The sequence below is a fragment of the Chroicocephalus ridibundus genome, chromosome 9 (assembly GCF_963924245.1).
Source record: "Chroicocephalus ridibundus chromosome 9, bChrRid1.1, whole genome shotgun sequence".
Lineage (NCBI taxonomy): Eukaryota > Metazoa > Chordata > Aves > Charadriiformes > Laridae > Chroicocephalus > Chroicocephalus ridibundus.
In genome coordinates, this window is record NC_086292.1 from 15,288,765 (window position 1) to 15,304,811 (window position 16,047).

The window sequence follows — 16,047 nt, forward strand, 5'->3', positions numbered from 1 at the left end:
GATGGTCAGTGGAGGGCGGGGAGGGGGTGTAGGTGTGATTTGTCGGTCCTCAGATCATACGGCTGCTATTAGGACTCTGAGGACTCTAACCTGTACCATGCTGCAGGGCTGAGTGAACTGCTTTGAAGATTTTCTGTCTCTGACCCCACAAAAAATATTTTTTTATTTTTAAATTAAACCTGGAAGAAGCTCTAGGGACATCAGTACCTGGGTGTGGAGGGGCATTGACCCGCAGTAGAGCAGAGCCCTCTCCCAATTTAGAGATGCCTGTAGGAGGGAAAACAAGTTGTGAAATTAGAGATACTTAACTTCTAGGTGGAAAAATCAACCTGTCTGGTATTTTTAATATAATTTTAAACAATAATAGTGTTTTTATATAAGGCATGATATGGCCAATGGTTTAATTTAGTGTGAGTGTCTGGGGGAAGGCAGTATTTCTTATTCAAGTCAAAGCGTCATTTGTATGTTATCTACATCTGTATCCTGAAGATACTGATCTCCTGAGACAAATTGTCCTCAAAAACCTCAATATGAGCATTTCCTGCTTATCAAGGCCCAATATGCAGGATGTGCAAGCCATCAGCCATCCTGTACATACCATAAGGAGCAGATCCATGCCTCTCTGCGATTGTTCTTTGCTCGCACAGACCTGAAAGCAAGCAGCCAAACCACTTACTGTACTCCAGAACTGAGGGCTACACGTGGATGTCTGGGTGGGAAATTAGCCCAGCATCCCCTCTTCTTGTTTACCAGCGCTGTGTACCAAGCTAAAAGCAACTCCTGTTTTGTCTGCTGGCTTTTGATATTTGCTGTCTGAGTTCATCAAGTATGCAATACATGCAACCGGTGTATAGCAAAATCCTCTCTTCTGTTTAGTTCTTGGATCATTTGCTGGCTGGCATTGAAGATATATCTGGACACTGGGGACAGTATTACTGGAAAGACAAGTAAGGATTTGCCAATATACAACTGTGTACACGTGTAGAAAAAAATGAGGCTGGTTTCTATTCCCTGTTTCCACTGTGGGCAGCTGAGCCTTGTTCATCCTTGTGTCACAACCCAGGTGACAGAGGGGCAGTTTTTCCTTGTCCAAGGTGAGAACAGGTCGTCGGGGTGCTTCCCTGCTTGCAGGTCACTTATTATACTTCACCCTAAAAAGACTCCTTTCTCCTCTCCTATTGTGTTTGTCCCTTCTTGTCCAAAGAAATCTGATGGAAATGAGAGAGCCATGCCAGCACAACACACAGCTTGTGTGGCTTCAGCCTGTCCCTGCCTGCAGTGGCGTTGCCTGTGACCTGTCTGTCTGGCCATGCAGGGACTGAGGAGCCCAACCCAGTGTGTGCACAATTAACAGTACAAATATGAGCCTGCAGCACTTTGAGGGGCTATCTGTAGAGGATATCTACAGATTTCTCTAGCAAAGTGATCAATTTTCATTAAGAAAAATTATATAGATTTTACACACGAGAGTTTGCTTTTTTAAAAAAAAGACAACATAAAATATACTAATAGCAGTCTACCAGATTTAATTCCTTGGCTGTGCAGACACAGATGCAGCTAACTTCATGGTAAGGTCTGATTAATGCAGCTGGCAGGGATTTTCTTAGGAATGCCAGTGCTTGGAAGTGCCACTAGGGGGTATGGGAATCGTTGCTGCTGAGGAATGTCCAGGCTCCCTGCGAGCAGGTTTGTGAGCAGCTAACAACAGCCAAACTTGAGTGCCAGTATTTGATACTGGCTAAATCTTTCCCAAAGGTTGTGCTGCGTTTGGGCAGAAAGTGAGAAGAAATGGCTCAAGAGGGAATCTGGAAGCGTTTAAATCTGTTGCATCCCTTGGGGCTACTGCATGTACTTGCAGCACTTATAGCAAAGTTCATGATAAATCTGTCCCTTTGGGGAGTTTTTATGGTATTTGGCAAAGTTTTAATATCTTAGCTCATATACTGTAGTGCAAAAATAATTCGGAACTGGCCTCTAGGACTATTGGTTTCTGGAAAGAAGGTAATGGAATGTAATGGAATATGGGGCAGTATGGACTATGCTGGCTTGCTCAGGTCCATTTAGCTGCTGGGGCGTCATGGGAGGAGGCTAAGAACATCTTTTTTTGTTCTCAAACAGATTAGAATATTTCAATAGCAAATACCTGCAGAAGATCCTGCTTCGAGAATACGATCAGCCAAAATCAAGTATTGTGCTTCTCTACGAAAAGCTGGAGCGGAAACATGCCATCGAGCTGGCAGAAGCCGGGCAGCTGGGTCATGCGCCGTCTCACCCGTCCTTGCTGTAAGTGCTCCCCTGCAGTCATCCCCTGTCTGTCACTCCTCACAACCCTCCCACCGGAGGGAACAGTTATGAAAAGCTTTTGCAAACTTCTCTGCCTCCTCTGCTCTTCCCTGCTGGGCTCTCCCATGGGAAGGACCAACATAGCTTGGGCAAATGCAAGTAAACACTATTTAAAAATTAGTGGGTGGGTATTAAAAATGGTCAGGTGGATGAGCAATCTACTGGCATTGATTAACACAGTTTCTGATCTTGTACATGGAGGCTCACCTGTATCCCCCCCGCCTCCCGAGTTACACAGAAATGGTGCTCTGAGGAAGAGGCTCTTGCACCATTTTTTGATGGCTTTGCACTATTACATGTACTGAAGGAACCAACAGCGAGAATTAGCATTGGCTGAGACAGCAGGGTCAAATATTTGCATGTCAGAATGGCCATCTCATCTCTCACAGATGGTTCTGCTCTGCCACAGCTCCCCGCAGCTCTTTTATCTACCAGGGAGCACATGGATGGCACAGCTCTGATGCAAATACCAAATGTCCCTTTCCGCAGTGAGCTCCATCTGCAAGGATTAGCTGTTGGTCATGTCCACTGGTGGTGGGCTCCGAAGGGGCTGCTGTGAACACTGGGCTTCGGGGATGCACAGGTTGTGCTCTTGTGCACCTTCCAAATTAAGGTGTTCTGTTTTTCTTTGCAGCAACAACGACAGGACTGTCATAATGGACAAAAAATTGGAAGATACTCTGAATCCGGACGTCCTGGAGAATATACAGGAAATATTGGCAAGGAACCTGTACCGAATAAGGAGAACGGTATAACTCTTCCCTCGATCTGTATTTTAGATGTCCAATAACAAAAGTTATCTCAGTTATCCTAACAGCCTGAGCAGATGTTATGAATATTTACATAATTACTGATGATGTCTCTTTGTGAGCAGAGAATAGTTGGCTGTGTGAAGCCAGATCCAGTTTCCAAGTCAGTGGCACATTTCTGTTTGCAGCATGACAGCTTTTGAAAGGTTCACCCAGTCAGCCTATAATTTCATGAAGTATTTTAGGCATCAGTACTCAGAACCAGAAAGGAAGAAGGAGGAGCACATGGATCTTCAGGCATCAGGTTAGCAGATCCAGCAGTTGCAACAGCTCCTGGGGTTATCCTCTCATTGCATTTTTCCCATAGAAGAGAGCACAGTCAGTGAGCTGTGAGTGAGAACTAATCTGCAGAGGTTTTAAAACTGCTTGGCAGTTTTGCCATGAAACTGGTACAACTGGTAAATAGCATAGAAAACACTTGCTATTTACAGAAAAACTCATGAATAATCTGTCTGAGGTTTTACACAGCACCTAGGACTGTGCGTTGTAATTGCTGTTCACATAGTGATACATGGAGCCTTATCCTTAAAATCCACCTAAGCCTTTGTTTTATGGATTATGCATGAAATACTGAGTCCTTGGGGATGCGGCTGGTGTGGGCAGCTCAGCACAGAGGGATCAACCACCCCCTCCTGTCTCTTTGCTGAGCTGAGAGAAGCAACTAGATAAGGCTGGGAGCAAACCTATAGAAATGGGGAATGGGATGAAGATGAAGGCATACCTCCTGTTGGCACTTACTCCTGCCTAAATCCAGCCTCACCCCTTGTAGTGACAGAATTATCCCAACTCCCACTGATGTTAGTAGGAGATTTAACTTTGGTTGGTTTATGGCTTTTGGAGCAGGGTTTGTGGTTCCTGTTGATTGCGTGATTTATGTATGAAGATGGGGCTGATATAAAATATTGGAGGGCTGGCAAAGGCACTGAGGCTGAAGACATCTCGGACAGAGTAGCTGCACTAAGTTGGTGTGTCATCTGGACCAATAGAGACGCATCTCAGTCTTCTCGTGCCATGATTGCTTGGGCAATTTTGCATAAAGAAGCAGAGTTTGGAGTCCCATCTTCCTTCTTTGGCTTTTTCCCTCCATCCCCACCTCTCATACTTGCATTGACCAGTTTATCCCCATAACTAGGCAGGATGGTTACGGGGAGCGAAGGACCTTGGGAGATGCAGACACTAGTGAAGGGATGCTGCTGTGGAGAGAGGGATGGATGGTCCCACCTCCAACAGCGGTCTATGTGGTGCCACATGCAGGGGCCAGCATACAACAGGCACACCCTTCCTGGAGAGACGGAGCCTGTGGAGCATGCCAAGGAGATCCTGATCCTCCGGCACAAAAGCCTGCGGGTGAAAGTGAGTGGAGGCAACACATCCAGTTCCAGCAAGGAGGTAAGAGGGAGTGGGGAAGGCTTGGACCTGCAGAGACCACGCACAGGCTGCTTTCCCTGTGCAGGTGTAACAAGCACTAGGAACAGTGCAGTTTATTGCTAGTGGTGTTTCCTTTTAAAGACAAATCCTGCTGCCTTAAATTTAAAAAAAAAAACAACAAAAAAGTGTCTCTCAATCCTAAATTGCATTCCAGTGAGTAGGAAATACAAAGGAAAAAAAAAAATCAACCCAAGTCCTGACAAACAAACGAGCCATCTTGGGTGCAGCACCATTCAGTGCTTTGTGAACATAGCTTTCCATCCATGCTAGGAAGGTTATTTACCGAGCAAATGTTATTAATTGGACTTCAGTCTGTAGATTCAGAAGTCAGTTTTTCCCATGTTTTCTTTTCTGGGAGATTTCTTCAAAGGCGGGAATTTGCTTCACCCATTGTCAGTGGTCCAGATGGATTGTAAATATTTGAAAATATTTGGTGTTTTTTCCCCCCCAACTCTTTTGAAAGGACAGAAGCATTATTGTGAGCTTTCTTATTTATTCTGGAAGTGAGTTTTTTGTTTTTAAAAGCAGCTATGGTTCTGGGCAGACTTGAAGAAAGTAAAACAGAGGGAAGTGTTGCATACCAGATTCCTGGGAGAACCACTTTGAATCCAAATTTACTGCTGGCACAGCTCCATATTGGTTCATGTTCTGAATTAGAGGAGAAACAAGGTAAATACAGTGTCTGTGGCTGGTGAAGACTTTTGCTGACTTCTTTGGAAATCAGGGAGAGAAGCTGAGCCAACATTTCCCCGTGGAAAGATAAAATGGTCCAGGAATGGTGCACGAGGAGCGGGCTTGGTCTTTTCAGTTCCTCCCATCCTCTGTAACTCTTGCTCAAGCGGAAAAGCAGTTAACCCCCATCATATTTTGCTCTCAAACCCCCAGGTCAGCAGCAGTAATTGCTGAGCCTTCCTTAAATTTCCCCTGCTTCTCCAAATCTTAGGTTTTGATGGCTTGAGCTAGAGCACTGTCCAAGTGCAAACTGTGCTCTATAACCTGGGCAGCAAGGCTCCATCACTAAGGAGAAACAGAATGACCTTTTAAAAAGAAATATTTTATCTTTCTTCATTTAGATAGTAATTTTCCACGACAGCACGAGGACTTGGGACTGCCGCAGGCTTTCTTCCACTCTGATTTCTTTGTTCAAATGCCAGTCATTGAAGAGCTCACCGAGAACGGCAGTAACACACCAAATGCTGCTGCTTCTCAGCCCTCCATTCACAGAAAGGTGTTCCAGCTCTTGCAAACAACTTAAAAGATTTAATTTGATCATTTACATGCTGATTGGTACTTACAATTCAAAATAGATAGGCAAGAACATGGCATGTTCCTGTAGAACATTTGGTATAATTAAACTTCAAAAGAACAACATCAAACTAGGGCTGATTTTGAGCACAACGTTACATGCTTTAAGGACATTTGATTGTTAACCCTTGCGCTCCTGCTTTCCTCTTCTCTGCTGCTCCCACGAGGTACTGCGGTGCATTTGGTAGGAAATTCAGCACCTTTGGGAAGACCGATTCTCTTCTTACATTGAATGCTTATGGCTGGCCTTTTAGAGGACAGAATATTTTGAGAGGAATTGCAAAAGCAATCGAATTTGCTCTGTCTCTATACTGATTCATGGGTGGTGGCGAGTGCTCCTATGGATTATGCAAAATGCCAATTCGATGCTGAATACTGCTGTCTCACAGGAGTAATTTGTTGGTGCTCATTACACCTCTACAGCAGCTACCTTTGCTTTGTGCCAGTCTAAGTGAAGCAGATATAAATACTGAGAGCTGATTCCAGTGACGTCTGTAAAGGTGATTCTAAGTCCAAGAAGTATCCCTCTGCACCCAGAAGGAAAAGTCAGGCATGTTTTATGTGATCAGCAGCTTATCTACTGATGTTCTAGAATAGCTGCCTCATTTTACTGTGGATAGAAATAAGACAATACCAAAAAGTGATGATATAATGTTCTAAAAGAGCCCTGGAATATTAACACGAGGTGGGAGGGTGGGTGAACACTGTTACACGCTGTAGGAGGACAGATTGCAGAATTTGTCAGCAAAAAGAAGAAACACTGTGCTAAAAAGTAGATTTCAGCCCATTAAAAGCAGCTCAATATTTTAACTTTCTGGGAATAAATTAAGCCACTCAGATTTAGTTTCATGCCAAGTTGACAAGCAAGTGGCATTTTCCTGTTTAAAAGAGAGATGAATGAAAAATACAGCTAGTTAGTGTTTGAGATTTTTCTAATTGTCAGATACTCCATCTTCTGTAGTCCCAAAGGGAAGGGTTTGGCCGCCTAGGTTTTGAGTCAGCAAGAAAAAACTAGATGCTCTCATGCCACACATTTTTCTATTCTGCGTTTCACCACGAGATGGAAGCATTACAACTGTGTTTGCAAACCCAACTGGAAATCAAGGAACTGCGAAACAAACTTCAAGCAAAGGGCCACTGAAAACCCTGTGGTGCTGGTGAAATGCCTCACGTCTTCTATTGCCGGTCTGTTTGAAAAAATCTTTGCCGATACATTCAATCAGTTAGGTGTTATTAGCTGAGTGAATAATTAAAAAATCCCTTTTGTTCAGTAGAAACACAGCTTTTTCTGCTTGCTGTCTCTCTGCGTATATATATTTTTCTTTTTTAGTGAAGTTGGTTAGTCCTTTGCTATGAAAATATGAAGCTGTTGTAGCTCAGTTAGATTCATCTCATAATTTATTAGGTGCTGGTTGGTCTTTTCCCGCTCTATCAGTTGCCACAAAATAAGGTATATAAGGAAGAACATCTTTCTGTAGGTGTGTGGCACCACCAGGTTGGGGAGGAGCCAAGAGTGGGGTTCATCTCACCTGATGGACAATCTTCAGTTGGTGCAGAGAAACCAATGCCCTCACCAGGACAGGCACTGGTCCATGGCCAACACCTGGCTTCAGCCAGGGCAAATCACCTCTTCTCTCTAACCTGGGTGCTTTGGGTGCCTGGGGGGTCTATTGCACTTTAGGTGTCTGCCTTCGCTTTTAGAGTAGTGCTGCGTTAGAATCCCCTGCCAAGGAGGGGTTGCAGAGTGAACAGGGAAGGTAGAGAAAAGAAGTAAGAAAAGAACAACCTTCATCCCTCTCGAGCCAACGGCGCAGGTTAAATGATTTACATGAGGCACAAAACCCTTGGCAGGACTACGAGGTGACTTCAGATCTGAATCGTAGCCCAGAGGATTAATTCCAAGACTATCTATTTCCAGCAGAAAGTTCGCCTTCCTCCGCCTAAGGACAAAATTCCTTCCGAAGGCTGCTGCTTCCTGAAGCTGTGCATCATGCTGGCTCGGAACGCTGTCTGGATTTTGGGCTTGCCTTATTTTAGGCAAGGATCCAACGCAGAGTACGCTGGCAGGGTGGTTTCTGAGACCCTGGATAGCTTTTATTTACCACTGAGCACCCAGAAAATCCTTGCACCTGTAGCCAGGCAACTTCGTCCTCTTTTCTTCTGCCAAAACACGAGTACACTCCCCCAGAAGGAGCTTATTTGGAGCTGCCTGTAAGCCATGTGCGTAAATGACATACTGCCTTTGGTAATTATGTCGGAGCCCTTTCATGGAGCATGCTCTGAGAATCGTTAAATGCCCCTGGGAATGGCTTTCCAGGGAACCAGGCGCTGCTGCTGGAGCTGGAAAGGCATTGTTATTAAAATGGTCAAAAAAGTGCGAACAAGGGATGGAGGGCATCGGTCCTCGTTAGGGGAGGGAGGAGAATGAACCGAAACAAAACAGAAAACCAGTCTGGGAGGTGTCCAGAGTTATTTTGGCAGTCTGGGTTTCTGGACCGAGATGCCAAATCACAGCTGCGTAAGAGACTTATTCCCAGTTTACAGAAGCACTGAACAATTCAGGCAGAATTGTGCTACCTGATTTATATTTTTTTTTTTCCTGAAGGGTGGAGATTAGCACTGGAGTGAAAGGACAGGGAACTCGTTAGGGCAAGCTCATTACCTGCCTCTTTGGCCTGCAGCCAAGGTGGGGAGCAGCCAAGGTGAGAAACCATGTCCTGGGGATGTGCTTTGCCTCCCGCACTTGCCGGCCCCATCCTCGCTGCCCCAGGGCTGCTCCTTCCCATCCTGTCTGCTGATTCAATCCTGGAGAGCTCAGACCTCTTCCACCAACTTGAAACAAATCAGTGTCTGTAAATATTTCCTGCCATCTATTTGGTCTATTTTTAGCAATAGTTCTTTTTGTTTTTCTTGGCAAAAGTAAAACAAATGGAAACAGAGTCCTTGGGGATTGCAAATGGCTTGTTTATGAAGCAGGAGTGTCATTAGCAGACTTGCTAGCAATCTTCATAAATGCATTAAAGTACTTTTCTTCCTTAATCACAGAAGGATGACTCCTATTCAGCGCAGGGTGACTCCAGCACGCAGCCCAAGCTGTGCCGCTCCTTCACCGGTAAGCTGGGAAGCTGGTGGGTGCCGGCGGTGATTTCCTGCCTCCCCTGCTCACCCTGCCCCATCCCCATGGGATCGTCCAGCAGGTGACAGGGAGGACATGCTGAGGTCCATGGCGTGTCCGTTGCAGGGCTGGTATTTGGGATACAGCCAAGGCAAAGCCTCCTGTCCCCTCCCTACCTCGCTGCAGGCAGCAGCAGGAAGACCTGGACTGTACGTTGCAGGCTGGTGGCTGCAGGCAGGGCGGCAGGGCATCACTCCAGCCTGGGGGATAAAGTGGGGCTCCTTACATGAGCATCATCAGTGAGCAAGCAGAGCTGAGAGCCTTCTCAGACCCAGTGCTCCATCTCAGCCCCACCTGAGACAAGATTCAGCGTGTGCTGGGATGCACAGCTGGCTGTGAAGGTGCTCCAGGCACCTGCTCGGGGGCAGGCGGAGGTGCTGGGAACCACAGCAGTGAGAACTGTGTCCCAGCCCAGGTGTTTGACCTCCTTGTTACTTGTGTGCCGCAAGGGGGTGCGTGAATTTAGGCAGAATTTTGTTGTCTCCCATGTCCAGCCAGGCAAGCATTAGAAACTGGTACTGTTCTTCATATTCCACCAGACCACTAAGATGTTTGACAGTAATTGCAGATCGTTCTGCCTATGGTGAAGCTAATGCATAAACTAAAACCTTATAAAAATGAATGATACTTTGAGACATGAAGTTCATGCCCAAATGCTTTCAAAAAATTGAGATCTATTTTTTTTTGCTTGCTAAGTATTATTAAAATGCATTTTGAGTGTCCCATTAGCAGCACTGTCTATTTTGAATATCTGTTACAAAAAGATCAGTGGCTCAAGACCTCATGTATTTGTAAGACCAAGCTCAGTTTTTAGGTAACTGAAAGCTCAGTTTTCATACTTTAAAAAAGTGGTTTAATATCAATGAAGCCTCACACAACATATAGCTCATCAAAACTGTAAAAACTTTCAAAATGCAGAGGACAGAGTCCTTTTAGCCTCTGAACCACAATGAGATGTTCAGTGGGAAACCGAGCACTGAATTTTTACGATACTTGGCACAACACCTTTTAGCACAATCATGTCTGTAAAAGTAATGATTGAAAAGACTCAGTGTTTGTTCATCCTGAAAGTACTATTGCCTCCAAGTATGGTCTGAGTTACATTAGCAGGCTGGGTATAACATTAACATACAAAATATTTCTTCATTACATATGTACTGGAAAAATATTTAAGAAGCAAGTAAGTGTCATAGTTTCCTTTCAATCTTTTTGTGTCCTATTTCTAATGTTTTCTTCCTTTGTAATTTTCTTTAAACAATTAACTACAAACTTGCTAAATAAAGAGCAGCAGAATAGCTGGCACTTTATCTGCACAAACGTACAGGTTTGCAAGAGTAGATGGAAGAAACACAATTGCGTGGCATTTGTGTGTTCATAATGTGGACATCTGCTGGGGAGGTAGCTATTTTATTCTGCAGTTTATTATAAATGTTTTTGTTAAACTATGTTCTTCGTGAAGAAAACTATGAGTATAAGCGGAGCAAAGTCATGAAAAGCAGTGTTTCTGGGTGGGCTTTTTTTTGCCCCGGGGAAAATATGAGTGCAGCATCTCCCAACATACCCTGGTGACAGGGCTGAAGGAGGCTGTAACCCTTCCATCGTGATTGCAAAAAACAGTCACTTAATCTGTCTATGTGAAATTTTAGGTGCTCTGGCAGGACACCTGCACCTTGAAAAGCTATTTTGAGGTAGTGACTGATAGAATTGTTGTTCTGCAAAGTTGCTGGTGGGGACTGACAAAAGAATGATTATATTGATCCAGATATGTAACATATTTCAAACTACAAAATAAGGTTTAAATTGCCCCTTCCCCCCCCCCCCCATCTAAACACTAATCTTTGTCTTCTGTTTTATAATTAAAAAGTAATCCTTGCAGTGGAATAGCTCATCCCCAGTGGGCAAATAGCCACCTCAGTAGCTCTTGGTATTTCTTCATTCCTGTTGACCCACAAAGGAGAACATTTCTCATACAAGTTGGTGTTTTTCTCTTCCTGCAGTGAGGAATGCAGAAAAGGTTCGGGAAGCAAAACAGAACCGGTCGAAGTCGGTGTGTGTCATCCCACCGCTGCAGGGCAGCGGTACGGCCTGTGGTGAGAAGAAAGAAATGGAGAAAGAGCCGACTTTGGAGATGAAAAGCACAAGTGCTGCTGCTGGCTTCCCGTGAGGGATCTGACTCTGTTTCATGGATGGCTACTATACATATAGATAATGTAAATAAAATGCATATTGAAAAGGACAGCATGGACAGGCCAAAATATCCCGAGTGGTTTGCATCGAAACGTGCTCTTATTGCTCAATGATGGCTTTTTACCGGGAACCAAGGGAAAAGATGCACAGCTGGGTACTAGCAATGCAAGGTGATGTCTGAGAGAATTTCTAAGGAATGTCTAGGAAAAATTAGTCTGTTCAGTACGTGAAAATTGCTGAAAATGTCTGAAACTGCAAGAAATGATGTTTTAATAAGGGGAGATATCAGGTCTTCTCATTAGTCATCAGGGACAGACTAAACAGCAGGGAGCATTTAGGTTATATGTTAGGAAAAACTTTATAACCTCAAGGAGTTTTGTTAGGTGATGGAGCATGCCACCAGGAAAGACGGCAGAAACAGTGAAAGATCTCCTCTGCTCCTCAAGAGCTGGTGAGTCCTGGCTATGAACATTAATCACATGAAATCCAAAGTTAAATCTTTGGACTTCAGTTAAATAAGGTGTTGTGTCTTACCAGAGGGACTGTCCCACACCCAGACACAGTTCTTTTAATGAAAACTTATTACAGCTGCGTTAGAAGGGGAAAATATATTTTTACTGATTTTTTAAAATTTATTTAAGAAGTGGTTCACCTCAAAAAATGAAATGGGGAAGCTCCAAATCCAGTGGTGATACCAGGAGAAGAGTGTACCAGCTGTTAAACAGATGGGCAGGTCTTGTGCTGTTGCTGGTTGTTTGCAGCAAGCCTGCAAAGGCTCCCCAAAAACATCTCTGCTGCTGTAGCCGAGAGCTGCAGGGTCAGAGATTTGAATGCTTTTCCTTAGAAGATGCAGCAGAGAGAGGGACCCAAAACCTTGCTGCTGTGGAGCATTTCTGCCAGGAAAGGTGCAATCCCCTTTGCAGAGCAGATGCAGATAAACTCCAGGCAGAGTGCCTGAAGAAGACAGATATCTCCACATTTGGGTAATTTTCTTTGAAACTCCAGGTAAGTGTTCAAGCCTTCGAATTTTTGTCCTTAGCTGAACCCAATAGGCTGTTTCAGCATTGCAAACAGCAACACTTTTCTTTCTTTTCCCCCTCCTCTGCGTTGAAAGATCCAAGAACGTTTAATCTAAACAAGTAGCCAGACTTAATTTTCTGAATTGAAAATAAAAAGCACTGTAAGAATTTGCACACTCCCCTTCATGATATTTTTGGACCTCCAGAGCCAGTCTCCTGTGTGCAGAAATACTGCATTAGAAGACCACTGCCTGGTACACCAGGAATTTGGTTTTAAATTAAAGACACAAAATGGTGTATATTTGCTTTACAATGACATGGAGGTCTCATTTTCATTTGAAAAAACTCCTTTACAACATTCTGACACAAGCTGATGTATTTCATTTTGACTTGAAGGCCACTCTTCGCTGCCCCATCACTGGAAGTTCGCCACACTGCAAATGAAAATTAGACCTTGTATCCTTATATGTGTAATTTGTGTGTTTATATACATATATGTACATATTTACTGATTTTAGTATAGATCCATTGTTGTCTCCAGTTGCTTTATTGAAATTTTGGTTTGTTTCTTAGTTTAATGCACTTTGCATGGGAGTCATGTGGATTTGTCTGCACTTTGTGTAGAAAACTGCCTGTCTTTGAAGATGTAATATACATGTACTGTGTTTCTATCTCAATTAAATATGCTGTGTCGTGAGATCATCTAAGGTTATTACCTCCTTGCATCTGCAACACGCTCGCGATGATGTCAGCGGTAGGTGGTGACATGCGGGGCGCCTCTCTGGGTGTCATCGGTCCGGCACAGCAAGCCTGGCAGATCCACTTTGAACAGCGATGCATTCAGCTCTGCCCCGTGCAACCCTTGGTCAGTGATCACAAGATCACAAGCAAGGCAAGTGGTTGTAAGGCGGGAGAAAAATCGTCTGTTTATTGGCGTAAGCAACTGCATACAAGCGAGAGGAAAAAAAATACCGAATCTGAAGGTCCTTGGCTATCTGGGGTTGGAATGTCCGCTGTTTACCTGCAGTTTAACATCCACAGTGTTTAAAATTTCTCCTTAAGTTCTGCAAGTAAATAGCTATAGAAAGATTTACTAAGATGGGTCCTTTGTATTCTGTAGCTGGAGAGCAAAAAGGAAAAAAAATCCAGTGGCTTGCTAGGGAGTTTTTAATTTTATTATTTTTTTTAATCAAGGATAGAAACTTTGTGAATCCCTTGGCCAATTCTTGCTTGTTTTTTTGTTTGTTTGGTTGGTTTGGTTTGTTGTTTTTTTTTTCTGGGATTTTTTTTTTTTGGCTTCGGAACTGTCTTGGTTTTGTCCGAAATATCTGCATGTCTCTACCATCTTTGGCTTGTACAGCATCCATCGTACTTCTGGGCTTTGGGTACTTAAATAATGGTAATTTTCTGTTTGAGTTTCCCATCGTGTAAAGTGAGTTCTCTGCAATATTTTTGTGGGCTGCCAAGGACCTTATCAAATGGTGGCTGTTTTGGCATGAGTAGATTTCTTTGTAATACTGTAATAGACAACAGAAATGGCTGGAAAAATCAGGACACTTCCAGAAAATGGAACTGAAATCTTATCTGATGTGGAAAAAAAGAAAAAATATTTTTTTCTTGCATTTTTTTTTTTGAAAATGTACGGTTTCATCTCACTTTAGCACAAGAAGAGACGTTTCGATATCAGGATCTCCCAGCTTCTAGCAATTCCAGATGTTGCTCGGCTCCAGGTGTGCGTCCAGTGGCTCGTGGCTGCAGAGGCTGCTCCAGCCAGCCCTGCCTGCCTGTGCACATGCACTGGCCTGATCCTGCGCAGATCCCAGCCCGGTAATCCCTTTCAACCCTGCTTTGCAGTGCCAGGACCATAAATACCTCTCTGCTCTATTAACAATTTGCTTGATCTGCAGAGAAGACAATATTCTGTGCAGTACATACTTTCCCAATGAGTCACTCTGCCCTAAATTTAACCTTCTAGGTACTATGTTTTTTTTTTTTTAAAGTTTCTTCACAAAATATAAAAGCACAGCTAAACCTTTCATGAAGTATTTTCCAGTTACTTAGTGGCCAAGCTCTCTGACTACTATGTATTTCAGGCCAGAATACCTTTGATAATCTTTGCCAGTATCCAGTGTTGCTGGTCTTCAAATTCTACAACTGAGTGGAAAACTGCTAAATGCTCAGGCTTCAGAGCATGCCTAATTAATTCTTTGCAGGGTTTTAGTCCTTTAAAAAGTGTTAAAAACATGGATTCAGTGTGTCATTGAATATTGCATGGTTCTGTGGAAATAAATTGCATCAGTTTGATTCCTTTAGCAGTTCAGAGAATTATTGCTCTGTGCTTACTCTGGAAGTTTACAGGAGTCTTTTGAAAGTTAAGGTTAAAATGGGCAAAAGTTGCTAGTGATGGTGAGTTGCTCAATGGCAAAGTGAGAGCCCAAAAACTACATCAGAAAAATCTGGGCACGTAGATCAAGCAGCAGCATTTACAACACAGGCTCTAAATCTCCCTTGCACTTGCAACTCCAAAAAGCATTTGTGTTCAGCACATGGACTATTTTTATTTTGACTGGAGAATCATGCTTCTGTTTATTTCATTTCATGACTGCTTAAGGAGATTATAATGGCTTAATACTGGAAAGTACTGGCAACACTTAAGAAGCAGGTGAGGCAAATTGAGCTTTTTTCTCTCCCGACATCAAGTGCTGGGGGTATTCAAACTCATAAGAAACATTAAGCATCTTTCAACATCCAGGCTTAAGTGCTTCTTTCAAGAGCCATGTAGATGGTAGAGATGAAAAAGGAGCATGTGATGGAGATGAGTGAGTGATTATAACTTTAATGCAGAATTAGAGGGGCAAATGTCAATATGGATATCTATTCCTCTCCCTTCCCGTGCAGCTCATACTGGGCGGTTGCTCTTTGCAAAACGGTCTAGGGATGTTGGTGGCATTTCCAAGGCAAAGTTGGTAGTGCTTGTCGTGATCCGGATGGCTTTGCTGGCCTTGGTCTCTTCTTGTTCTGAGGTTTGTGGACGCAAGAGTAAACACAGAGAGCCATGAGAGGTATTCACCCCATCTACCTAAGGAAACACTACGTGGAACATCTTTTGGAGCATGACAGATCATCAGGGTAAGCTCTACTGCAGAAAGGTATGCAGATCTCCAAAGGGACTTGGGGAAGTCACTGAAAGCAGACCTGAAATCACATCTGTTTATAAAATAGGAAAAAACCCCTCTGCTTTCAGCATGAGAGAGTGAAAATATGTTGATCTGGCTATATAATATGTAATTTTTCAGCAAGCGTGGATCAAAACTCAAAAAACAATGGTATCTCAGACTATGCTGATGGGGTCTTTGATCAAGCAAAAGGTAAAACCCTGATTCTGGGAAAAATCTGAGCTGATTAGCCCCAGCTCCTTGCTAGATTATGTCTATTTTGGAGATTCACAATTTCAGTTTAAAAGCTTAAGGGCAAAAAATCATCAGGGTCAATTAGTAATTAAAGGTCACTAAAACACCCAGGATACGACCTCCCTTTCCTTACACCTAGGTCCTAGTGCTGTAAGTGGTGGCACCCTCGTTCAGCCTCTCTGGTTAAGAGGAACCTGAAGGCAGCTTCCCGCTGGCGCCAGAAAAGGTAAGGGAGGATTGTTTTCCTTGGTAATTAAATGGTATGTGTGTCTGACTATTGCACAGATCATGGTGATGCTCACTTAATACACCTGCCTGTCTTTGGTGTAGCACTCCAGAGATCCTAATGCAAGCTCCAAAGGACAATCAAT

General features: G+C 43.6%; 1 protein-coding gene across 1 annotated transcript in view; it reads left to right on the top strand.

Annotated features, from left to right (window-relative positions):
• Positions 1–12,734, top strand: part of LOC134521200 (sodium/hydrogen exchanger 2-like) — a 47,289-nt gene extending 34,555 nt beyond the window's left edge. Inside the window, exons 10-15 of the mRNA XM_063347391.1 lie at positions 877–947; positions 2,119–2,283; positions 2,978–3,092; positions 4,407–4,541; positions 8,931–8,997; positions 11,058–12,734. Coding sequence (XP_063203461.1) covers positions 877–947; positions 2,119–2,283; positions 2,978–3,092; positions 4,407–4,541; positions 8,931–8,997; positions 11,058–11,224 — 720 coding nt within the window. The 3' untranslated portion in view covers positions 11,225–12,734. The remainder of the gene's footprint in view (positions 1–876; positions 948–2,118; positions 2,284–2,977; positions 3,093–4,406; positions 4,542–8,930; positions 8,998–11,057) is intronic.
• The last annotated feature ends 3,313 nt before the right edge of the window (positions 12,735–16,047 follow it).